Raw genomic sequence first — 12,797 nt, forward strand, 5'->3', positions numbered from 1 at the left:
TACATTTTTTACATTTTAGTCATTTAGCAGACACTCTTATCCAGAGTGACTTACAGTAGTGAATACATACATTTCATTTTCATCTCATGCATTTATTTTTTTATTTTTTTTGTACTGGCCCCCTGTGGGAATCAAACCCACAACCCTGGCATTGCACACACCATGCTGGCGTTGCAAACACCATGCTCTACCAACTGAGCTACAGGGAAGGCTTATCGTGCGGTAGCAGAGAGAAATGTCCATGACTTGGGTGACTGGAGTCTTTGTTAATTTTTTGGGCCTTCCTCTGACACCGCCTAGTATATAGGTCCTGGATGGCAGGAAGCTTGGCCCCAGCAGTTTTATACCGGGTGGTGATGCAACCTACATGCTGACCAGTTTAAAGGTCTTGCTCACATCTGTTACGGAGAGAGTGATCACACAGTCGTCCTGAACAGTTTGTGCTCCCATGCATGCTTCACTGTTGCTTGCCTCGATGCGAGCATAGAAGGCCCGTCTGGTAGGCTCGCGCCACATCCGACGAGCATCAGAGCTGGTGTAGTAGGATTACATCTTTGTCCTGTATTGAAGCTTTGCCTGTTTGATGGTTCGTCTGAAGGCAAAGCGGATTCTTATAAGCGTCTGGCAGCTCTAGCCTTTAGCTCGGTGCGGATGTTGCCTGTAATCTATTCATTCTGGTTGGTATATGTACGTATGGTCACTGTGGGGTCGACATCGTCAATGCACTTATTTATGAAGCCGGTGACTGAGGTGGTATACTCCTCAATGCCATTGGATGAATCCCGGAACATATTCCAGCCTGTGCTAGCAAAACCGTCCTATTAGAGAAAAAGTGAAGGAAAAGTAGGAGGTATTTTTCTTACCTGCGGTCGTCTCTGTACCATTCAAAGGAGGCCGTGGGTACTGCCATGGCCTCACAGCGCAAAATGGCTGTTTTGCCCAGCTGGGCTGGCATGTTCTTCACGTCTGTGATCATGGGAGGGTCTGAACAAAGGAGGGAGAAGTGAGAGAAATCTTTAACATATGTACACAACGATAGTGATTAAAAGTTAAGCTCAGACAAAGAAAGGCTCAGTGGCCTTCAAGGTCGAGAAAGGTTGAGGTTGATAAATACATGACATATAAAATTATTAAGACACACACTACTTCGATCTTGCAACCTTTTGGTTACTAGTACAACGCTCTAACCACTAGGCTACCTGCCGCCCCTAAATATGGAATCATGTAGTAACCAAAAAAGTGTCCAAATATATTTGATATTTCAGACTCTTCAAAGTAGCCACCATTTGCCTTGATGACAGCTTTGCACACTCTTGGCATTCTCTCAACCAGCTTCATGAGATAGTCAGGTGTGCCTTATTAAAGTTATTTTGTGGATTTTTTTTCCTCCTTAATGCGTTTGAGCCAATCAGTTGTGTTGTGAAAAGGTGGGGGGGGGGGGGGATACAGAAGATATCCTTATTTGGTAAAAGACCAAGTCCATATTATGGCAAGAACAGCAAAATAAGCAATGAGAAACGACACTCTATCATTCATTTAAGACATGAAGATCAGACAATACGGAAAATGTCAAGAACTTTGAAAGTTTCAAATGCAGTCGCAAAAACCATCAAGCGCTATGATGAAACTGGCTCACATGAGGACCGCCACAAGAATGGAAGGCCCAGAGTTACCTTTGCTGCAGAGGATATGCTCATTAGAGTTACCAGTCTCAGAAATTGCAACCCAAATAAATGCTTCACAGAATTCAAGTAACTGACACATCTCAACATCAACTGTTTAGAGAAGACTGTGTTTTTTATTTTATTTTTATTTCACCTTTATTTAACTAGGTAGGCTAGTTGAGAACAAGTTCTCATTTACAACTGCGACCTGGCCAAGATAAAGCAAAGCTGTGCGACACAAATAACAACACAGAGTTACACATGGAATAAATAAACATACAGTCAATAATACAATAGAAAAAGTCAATACACAGTGTGTGCAAATGAGGTACGATAAGGGAGGTAAGGCAATAAATAGGCCATAGTGGTGAAATAATTACAATATAGCAATTAAACACTGGAGTGATAGATGTGCAGAAGATGAGTGTGCAAGTAGAGCTACTGGGGTGCAAAGGAGCAAAATAAATAAAATAAATTACAGTATGGGGATGAGGTAGTTGGATGGGCTATTTACTCTGACAGCTGGTTCTTAAAGTTAGTGAGGGAGATATGAGTCTCCAGCTTCAGTGATTTTTGCAGTTCGTTCCAGTCATTGGCAGCAGAGAACTGGAAGGAAAGGCGGCCATAGGAGGAATTGGCTTTGGGGGTGACGAGTGAAATATACCTGCTGAAGCGCGTGCTACGGGTGGGTGCTGCTATGGTGACCAGTGAGCTGAGATAAGGCGGGGCTTTACCAAGCAAAGACTTATAGATGACCTGGAGCCAGTGGGTTTGGCGACGAATATGAAGCGAGGGCCAGCCAACGAGAGCATACAGGTCGCAGTGGTGGGTAGTATATGGGGCTTTGGTGACAAAATGGATGGCACTGTGATAGACTACATTAAAATTTGCTGAGTAGAGTGTTGGAGGCTATTTTGTAAATGGCATCGCCGAAGTCAAGGATCAGTAGGATAGTCAGTTTCACGAGGGTATGTTTGGCAGCATGAGTAAAGGATGCTTTGTTGTGAAATAGGAAGCCCATTCGAGATTTAATTTTGGATTGGAGATGCTTAAGGTGAGTCTGGAAGGAGAGTTTACAGTCTAACCAGACACCCAGGTATTTGTAGTTGTCCACATATTCTAAGTCAGAACCGTCCAGAGTAGTGATGCTGGACAGGCTGGCAGGTGTGGGCAGCGATCGGTTGAAGAGCATGCATTTAGTTTTACTTGCATTTAAGAGCAGTTGGAGGCCACGGAAGGAGAGTTGTATGGCATTGAAGCTCGTCTGGAGGTTTCCAAATAAGGGCCAGAAGTATACAGAATGGTGTCGTCTGCGTAGAGGTGGATCAGAGAATCACCAGCAGCAAGAGCGACATCATTGATGTATACAGAGAAAAGAGTCGGCCTGAGGATTGAACCCTGTGGCACCCACATAGAGACTGCCAGAGGTCCGGCCAACAGGCCCTCTGATTTGACACACTGAACTCTATCTGAGAAGTAGTTGGTGAACCAGGCGAGGCAGTAATTTGAGAAACCAAGGCTGTTGAGTCTGCCGATAAGAATGCAGTGACTGACAGAGTCAAAAGTCTTGGCCAGGTCGATGAATACAGCTGCACAGTATTGTCTCTTATCAATGGCGGTCAGACAATACGAAAGAGAGGTTGAACAGGCTAGTAATAGGGGTTGCAACAATTTTGGTGGATAATTTTAGAAAGAGAGGGTCCAGATTGTCTAGCCCGGCTGATTTGTAGGAGTCCAGATTTTGCAGCTCTTTCAGAACATTAGCTATCTGGATTTGGGTGAAGGAGAAATGGGGGGGCTTGGGCAAGTTGCTATCGGGGGTGCAGGGCTGTTGACCGGGGTAGGGGTAGCCAGGTGGAAAGCATGGCCAGCTGTAGAAAAATGCTTATTGAAAATCTCAATTTATCGGTGGTGACAGGGTTTCCTAGCCTCAGTGCAATGGGCAGCTGGGAGGAGGTGCTCTTATTCTCCATGAACTTTACAGTGTCACAGAACTTTTTGGAGTTTGTGCTACAGGATGCAAAATTTCTGTATATTGGTTCCTAACTTCCCTGAAAAGTTGCATATTGCGGGGGCTATTCGATGCTAATGCAATCAGGCCTTCATGGTCGAATTGCTGCAAAGACACCAATAATAAGAAGAGACTTGCTTTGGCCAAGAAACATGAGCAATGGACATTAGACCGGTGGAAATTTGTCCTTTGGTCTGATGAGTCCAAATTGGAGGTTTTTGGTTCTGACTGCTGTGTCTTTGTGGGACGCGATGTGGGTGAACGGATGATCTCCGCATGTGTATTTCCCACCTTGAAACATGGAGTAGAAGGTGTTATGGTGTGGGGGTGCTTTGCTGGTGACACTGTCTGTGATTTCTTTAGAATTCAAGGCACATTTAACCAGGATGGCTACAACAGCATTCTGCAGCGATACGCCATCCCATCTGGTTTGGGCTTAGTGGGACTATCATTTGTTTTTCAATAGGACAATGACCCAAAATACATCTAGGCTGTGTAAGGGCTATTTGACCAAGAAGGAGAGTGATGGAGAGCTGCATCAGATGACCTGGCTTCCACTATCCCCTGACCTCAACCAAATTGAGATGGTTTGGGATGAGTCGGACCACAGAGTGAAGAAAAAGCAGCCAACAAGTGCTCAGCATATGTGGGAACTCCTTCAAGACTGTTGGAAAAGCATTCCAGGTGAAGCTGGTTGAGAGAATGCCAAGAGTGCGCAAAGCTGTCATCATGGCAAAGGGTGGCTATATGAAGAATCTCAAATATAAAATATATTTTGATTTGTTTAACACATTTTTAGTTACTAGATGATTCCATATGTGTTCTTTCATAGTTTTGTTGTCTTCACTATTATTCTACAATGTAAACCATAGTAAAAATAAAGAAGAAGAAAAACCCTTGAATGAGTAGGTGTTCTAAAACTTTTGAGATATTGCATTCATACATATTGATACATAAGGGAATCATACATATTCAGTCATATTTTACATACACTGAATAAAAATATAAATGCATCATGTAAAGTGATGGTCCCATGTTTCTTGAGCTCAAATAAAAGATCCCAGAAATGTTCCATATGCACAAAAAGCTTATTTCTCTCAAATTTTGTGCACAAATTTGTTTACATCCCTGTTATTGAGCATATCTCCTTTGCCAAAATAATCCATCCACCTGACAGGTGTGGCATATCAAGAAGCTGAGTAAACAGCACGATCATTACACATGTGCACCTTGTGCTGGGGTCAATAAAAGGCCACTCTAAAATTTGCAATGCCACAATTTGCAATGCCACAGATATCTCAAGTTTTGAGCGAGCGTGCAATTGGCATGCTGATTGCAGGAATGTCCACCAGAACTGTTGACAAATCATTGATTGTTCATTTCTCTACCATAAGTCGTTATAGAGATTTTGGTAGTATGTCCAACCGGCCTCCCAACCACAGACCATGTGTATGGCGTCAAGTAGGCGAGTGGTTTGCTGATGTCAACATCGCGAACAGAGTGCCCCATGGATGCAGTGGGGTTATGATATGGGCAGGCATAATCTACGGACAACGAATACAATTGCATTTTATCGATTGTCAATTTGAATGCACAAAAATACCACGACGAGATCCTGAGGCCCATTTTTTTTTACGGTATCTGTAACCAGTCATGTGAAATCCATAGATTAGGGCGTAATGAAGTTATTTCCATTGACTGATTTCCTCATCTGAACTGTAACTCAGTAAAATACTTTAAATTGTTGCACGTTGCATTTATATTTTTGTTCAGTATAGTATTATCTTATGGGAGGTATACTATTTGCGGGGTGTCTGTGTCTGTGACTGTTTCTGTGTGTCTATGTATGTGAGTGTATGCATGTGTTTGTGGTTTGTAGGGACACTCACAGTTGACGGTGACCTTGACCTTGCGTATGTCGGGCTGCGTCACTCCGTTGTTGGTGATGCACTCAAACTCCTCCGCCTGATGCCGCTTGATCTCTGTTATGTCCAGGAACTCCCCCTCACTCATTAGACCATCTGATTGGACAAAGGACAGGGTCAAAGGATAGAGGTCAGAGGTTATCACAGGCTGAGATGTGCGTTTGTTCAGGGTCAATTAAATCAATTAGTGTGAAAGTACCACATTTGGCCCACTAGATGCCGCTGTTGCTAATACTGCCACCACACACTTTTATACATTTTTCTGGTCTCTTGTGTTTATTAACTTTTTAAGGTATAGGGGGCAGTATTTTCGATTTCGGATGAAAAGCGTGCCCAGATTAAACTGCCTAATACTCGGGCCCAGAGTCAAATATTTGCGTATTATTAGTAGATTTGGATAGAAAACACTGAGGTTTCTAAAACTGTTTGAATGATGTCTGTGAGTATAACAGAACTCATATGGCAGGCAAAAACCTGAGAAAAATCCAATCAGGAAGTGGGAAATCTGATGCTTGTAGTCTTTTCAAGTCATTGCCTATCTAACACACAGTGACTTAGGGTTCATTTTGCACTTCCTAAGGCTTTCACTAGATGTCAAGAGTCTTTAGAACCTTGTTTCAGGCTTTTGCAGTGAACAGAGAGCGAACAAGAAGGCCGGGAAGTTGGTGACTCAGAAAATGACATGAGTTCATTGGCGCATGTTCACGTGATGAGGTAGCTGTGTTCCATAATGTTTTTCAAGACATTGGAATCGTCCGGTTGGAATATTATTAAAGTTTTATGTTAAAAAGGCCCTAAAGATTGATGCTATACAACGTTTGACATGTTTCTACGAACGTAAATATAACTTTTTTTGACTTTTCGTCGTGAAATTTTCAACGCGCTTCCTACATTTGGAGTAGCTTACTGAACGCGCAAACAACAGGTATTTGGACATAAATTATGGACTTTATCGAACAAAACAACATTTATTGTGGACCTGGGATCCCTGGAAAGTGCCTTCTGATGAAGATCATCAAAGGTAAGTGAATATTTATAATGCTATTTATGATTTTAGATGATTCCAAAATGGCGGGTATCTGTATTGCCTGATGTATTTTTCTGAGCGCCGTACTCAGATTATTGCAAAGTGTGCTTTCCCCGTGAAGCTTTTTTGAAATTTGTCACAGCGGTTGCATTAAAAAGATGTTTATCCATAATTCTTTGAATAACAGTTTAATATTTTATCAACGTTTATGGTGAGTATTTTTATAAATTGTTGTGCTGATTCAGCGGCAGTTTTGGAGGCAAAATATTTTCTGAACATCACGTGCCAATGTAAAATGGGGTTTTTGAATATAAATATGAACTTTATCGAACAAAACATACATGTATTGTGTAACATTGAATCCTAGGAGTGTCATCTGACGAAGATCGTCAAAGGTTAGTGCTTAATTTTAGCTGTATTTCTGGTTTTTGTGACCCCTCTCCTGCTTGGAAAATGGCTATGTGGTTTTTCTTGTGTTGGCACTGTCCTAACATAATCTAACTTTATGCTTTCGCCGTAAAGCCTTTTTGAAATCGGACAATGTGGTTAGATTAAGGACAAGTGTATCTTTAAAATGGTGTAAAATATTTGTATGTTTGAGAAATATGAATTATGAGATTTTGTTGTTATGAATTTTCCGCCCTGATATTTCACTGGCTGTGTCCCGCAGGTGGGATGCTAGCGTCCCACGTAGCCCAGAGAAGTTAAATGTGACTCGTTTCAGGAAACTACGCGTATGTCGAAAATCACTACTTCACAGGAGAGTTATTTGAATATAAACATTTCTTTTTTTGTCAGAAGTGCATTCTGAAACATGTGAACTTTCATGTGCATTAATAACAAACTTGTATGCCATCTGTAAATACGAATACAATTGTTAAATTACGAGCCTAGTTGGTTTAGCCATGGAAAAAGTCAGGAACCTTCCCGCTAGCCATGATTGGCTGAGATAATTCATGGGCTGGACATGCCGAGAGATGAGTTCAGATTGGTCTGCCATATAGCACGCTTCTGTCTATAACAAAGGGCTGCTCAGTATGTGTAGGTCATACTTTCTAACGCAGCTTTTAAAAATATATCACAAATAACTGCAATAGTGTTGCGCTCCCCTTTCTGCAGGATAGAGTTTTGAAATCAGTGGAATGCCCGGTGGAAGCAGAGTATGATAGCTAAGGAGATGGAGAAAATTCTAGAGTTTGATTGCAAATATGCGAAGGAAGTCGAAAAGAAACCCCTGTCTACAGTCTACAGAAAAAAGGCAAACTCGGCTCCATCATTGTTTGAATCAGATGGCTCATTCATCACAAAACTGAAAGACTTTTCATTGGCAAGATATGCAAACTTAGGTATGACGTGCCAGCAACAAACACTGACAGTACACATCCAAGCATATCTGACCAAATTATGAAAGGCAAGAATTGTACTTCTGAATTCCGTAAAGTCAGTGTGGAATTCAAAAGTACAATTCTTGTCTTTATTGTTATCTATCAACAGTGACAAGCCACCGGGGTCTGACAATCTGGATGGAAAATTACTGAGGACAATGGCAGACGATATTGCCACTCCTATTGGCCACATCTTCAATTTAAGCCTACTAGAAAGTGGGTGGCCTCGGGCCTGGAGGGAAGCTAAAGTCATTCCGCTACTCAAGAATAGTAAAGCCCCTCAAATAGCCGACCAATCAGCCTGTTACCCTTAGTAAACTTCTGGAAAAAGGATGTTTGACCAGATACAATGCTATTTCACTGTAAACAAATTGACATCAGACTTTCAGCACACTTATAGGGAAGGACACTCAACAAGCACAGCACGTACACAAATGGCTGATGATTGGCTGAGAGAAATTGATGATAAAATTATTGTGGAGGCTGTCTTGTTAGACTTCAGTGCAGCTTTTGATATTATCGATCATAGTCTGCTGCTGAAAAAACGTATGTGATATGGCTTTACACCCACTGCTATAATGTGGTTACTTGTCTAACAGAACACAGAGGGTGTTCTTTAATGGAAGACTCTCAAACATAATCCAGGTAGAATCAGGAATTCACCAGGGTAGCTGTTTAAGCCCCCTACTTTTTTGTATCTTTACTAAGACATGCCACTGGCTTTGAGTTAAGCCAGTGTGTCTATGTATGCGGATGACTCAACACTATACACATCAGCTAATACAGCAACTGAAATGACTGCAACACGTAACAAAGAGCTGCAGTTTGTTTCGGGAATGGGTAGAAAGGAAAAAGTTAGTCCTAAATATTTCCAAAACTAAAAGCATTTTATATGGGACAAATCATTCACTAATCTCTAAACCTCAACTACATCTCATAATGAATAATGTGGAAATTGAGCAAGTAGAGGTGACTAAACTGCTTGGAGTAAACTTGGATTGTAAAACTGTCAAAGTCAAAACATATTGATACAACAGCAGCTAAGGCTGCTCTGCCTTCTTAACAACACTATCAACAAGGCAGGTCCTACAGGCCCTAGTTTGTCGCACCTAGACTACTGTTCAGTAGTGTGGTCATGTGCCACAAAGAGGGATTTAGGAAAACTGCAGTTGGCTCAGAACAGGGCAGCACGGCTGGCCCTTAAAAGTACACGGAGAGCTAACATTAATGACATGCATGTCAATCTCGCATGGCTCAAAGTGGAAGAGAGATTGACTTCATCACTACTTGTTTTTGTAAGAGGTGTTGACAAGCTGAATGTACTGAGCTGTCTGGTTAAATTACTTGCACACAGCTTGGACACCCATGCATACCCCACAAGACATGCCACCAGAGGTCTCTTCACAGTCCCAAAGTCTAGAACAGACTATGGGAGGCACATAGCACTACACAGAGCCATGACTACATGGAACACTATTCCACATCAGGTAAATAATGCAAGCAGTAGAATCAGATTTAAAAAACTGTTAAAAATACACCTTATGGAACAATGGGGACTGTGAAGAGACACACACAAAGGTACGAACACATGCATATGCATACATTTACATTTACATTTAAGTCATTTAGCAGACGCTCTTATCCAGAGCGACTTACAAATTGGTGCATTCACCTCCTGATATTGTTGTATGGTGGTATTAAACATTTTGTATTGTACATATGTAGTGGTGTAATAATGTTATATGATATACTGTTTTATCATTTGTTGTATATGTACTGTAAGTGCTTTAATAAGTTTGGAACCCAGGAAGTGTAAGTAATGGGGATCCCTAATACAAATACCTCTTCAAACTAAGGGCAACCATGGCATCCGTGACAGAGAGGGAGAAGAGAGTCTAGCTAGCTACATTTTCAGATATATACAGTACCAGTCAAAAGTTTGGACACACCTACTCATTCAAGGGTTTTTCTTTATTTTTACTATTTTCTACATCGTAAAATAATAATGAGGCACACAGCACTACACTAAATAACACATATGGAATCATGAAGTAACCAATAAAGTGTTAAACAACTTCTTTAAAAATGTGTAAAACAAATCAAAATATATTTTAGATTCTTCAAAGTAGCCACCCTTTGCCTTGATGACAGTTTTGCAAACTCTTGGCATTCTCTCAACCAGGTTCACTTGGAATGCTTTTCCAAGTCTTGAAGGAATTTCCACATATGCTGAGCACTTGTTGGCTGCTTTTCTTTCACTCTGCGGTCCAACTCATCCCAAACCATCTCAATTTGGTTGAGGTTGGGTGATTGTGGAGGCCAGGTCATCTGATGCAGCACTCCATCACTCTCCTTCATTGATCAACTAGCCCTTACACAGCCTGGAGGTGTGTTGGGTCATTGTCCTGTTGAAAAACAAACGGTAGTCCCACTAAGGGCAAACCAGATTGGATGGCGTACCGCTGCCGAATGCTGTTGTAGCCATGCTGGTTGAGTGTGCCTTGAATTGTAAATAAATCACTGATTGTGTCACCAGCAAAGCAACCCCACACATCCTTCCCCAGCTTTACGGTGTGAGCCACACATGCAGAGATCATCTGTTCATCTACTCTGCATCTCACAAAGACATGGCGGTTGGAACCAAAAATCTCAAATTTGGACTCATCAGACCAAAGACATTTTCCGGATTAACTGACCTTCATGTCTTAAAGTAAAGATGGATTGTAATATCTCTTTGCTTATTTGAGCTGTTCTTGCCATTATATGGAGTTGGTCTTTTACCAAATAGGGCTATCTTCTGTGTACCACCACTACCTTGTCACAACACAACTGGCTCAAACGCATTAAGAAGGAAAGAAGTTCCACAAATGAACTTTTAACAAGGCACACCTGTAAGTGTAAGTGTGTCCACGCACTAGCTAACATTACGTGTATGATCTGTGTTGTAATATTATTTGTATCTCAGAGCCATTTGCATTGCTAGTTATAGCCTAATGTTAGCTAGCTAGCTAACATTGAATATAGTTGGTTAGCTACCTGCAGGTTGATGTAGCGTAGTAACATTATGAGTTGGGATTATGGTTCATTGTTTAGCTAGTTAGCTAGCTGCATGTCTAAACAAAATACTCCACTATGCAAGGTACCATATCACTGTACCGTTTACACATTCTGTATTCTGTGCATGTGACAAATAAACTTTGATTTGATATAGTGTGTGTTTTCCAGCGACGGTAATGTGAAGAACAACATTACCTGCATTAAAGTCAAATTAGGATATAACGTTAGGTCAACGAGACAGTGTCCAAGTTCTAAAATTCTCTGGTAGAATGCCCTGCTTTTATTTTGTCACACACAACCGTAAGCTATTTGTTGTAAATAGCTTGCCGTTAACTTGTAAATAATGATCGTGTTGTGAGTTTATTTTCCTGTAACTTAACGTTAGCTCGCTAGCTAACAAGCTAGAAATAAACAAAAATATTGTTAATAAAGTTGCTTTAAGTTGCCTGGTTAGTAAATTCATTTTTAAACTGATGGGTTTATTGGTGTTAATACACCAGTCATGCTGCTTTGGGCCACCAGGCTGCTGATGTCATGAATGTGAATCCTTAAAGAGATGGGCGGGGCTAAGGCTTAAGAGGGTGTGAATGATGCTGAATGGGTGTAGACAAAGAAGAACTCTCCAGTACGTGCACAAAAATATTCAAGGGATATTTTCTCAGAAGTGGGGTTACAAGTTTATCAACTTTCAAAGCAGCATTACTTTCCCATTGTTCCTCAACTGTAGTGTATGATATACCAGTTGCTTGCGCTGAGATTCTACTTTTATCTTATGTAAAGAACACAATTTCAAATGTTGCTACTTAAGACCGAATCGAGCCGGTTGGTCACAAATGGATCACAATATTTTATTTTCAACTTTGGGTAGAAAACCAATAGCTTTTGCTCATGATGAGATGAAAAGGGTGTGGTGGCAGCAGCAGGAACAGTAGCATCAAGTGGGAAAAACTTGGTACCTTCAGAATCATTTATGGTAAAGAATACAAGCGACTTCAATGGGGAATAAAACCATCAACAGATTCACAAAGGTTGAAGAAGCAATACCACAAGCAGCAGCTCCATAATACTTGTCAGACATAGAGAACTGATACTGTATACTGTTTGTTGGGGTGGGATTGGTGTCTGTGGTCTGTGGGTGACTGTTGATCATTTTATTGGATTCCTCATGTCTTACTCATCGTCAGAAATAATTATGGTCCAAATTGAATGTTAGGTACTATATTTATTGGAAATTACATGAATACTATAAATTAAAATGACCAATTTGGGTGTAATCAATTAGCTTAATTTCTCAGAGATCAAATTATATTCCTTCCATTTGGTGCCTAATGAACACGACCCAGGTGTAGAATAAAGTTGCCCTAGATGCTGATTTATGGTCAGTTTGGGGGTTTTGCCAGGTTTGGATTGGAGGAGGTGGAAGCTGATCCTAGATCTGTGTTGGGATTACTGTATGTCCATGAGCAACAGATAAGCAGATACTGAAGCTAAGGACTGAGGCTTGACAATAATGTTGCATCACTACTTCACAAATCCTCTACAGAAATAAATAGGTATTTATTTTTAAACGTTGGCCACACCAAACTCGACAGGGGTAACAGTGTGTGCGTCACTATGCAGTAAGAACAATATGGAGCTGTTATGTGGTGTTTGACAAAACTCCCTAGCACACTGACAAGCGAATTAGTCTGTCGCTCACTTTGGCACCCCTCGTTTTCCTATGGCAAC

The 12,797-nt window shown here is 41.1% G+C and overlaps 1 protein-coding gene across 2 annotated transcripts in view; it reads right to left on the reverse strand.

Moving 5' to 3' along the window:
• Positions 1-12,797, reverse strand: part of LOC115177206 (igLON family member 5) — a 152,261-nt gene that overhangs the window by 3,659 nt on the left and 135,805 nt on the right. The window contains exons 5-6 of one of the 2 annotated variants that reach the window (XM_029737785.1): positions 5,565-5,696; positions 864-984 (exon numbers count right to left, since the gene is read on the reverse strand). In XM_029737785.1, the coding sequence (XP_029593645.1) occupies positions 864-984; positions 5,565-5,696 (253 nt within the window). The remainder of the gene's footprint in view (positions 1-863; positions 985-5,564; positions 5,697-12,797) is intronic. The other variant, XM_029737794.1, reaches the window with a different exon arrangement.

The sequence above is a fragment of the Salmo trutta genome, chromosome 3 (assembly GCF_901001165.1).
Source record: "Salmo trutta chromosome 3, fSalTru1.1, whole genome shotgun sequence".
Lineage (NCBI taxonomy): Eukaryota > Metazoa > Chordata > Actinopteri > Salmoniformes > Salmonidae > Salmo > Salmo trutta.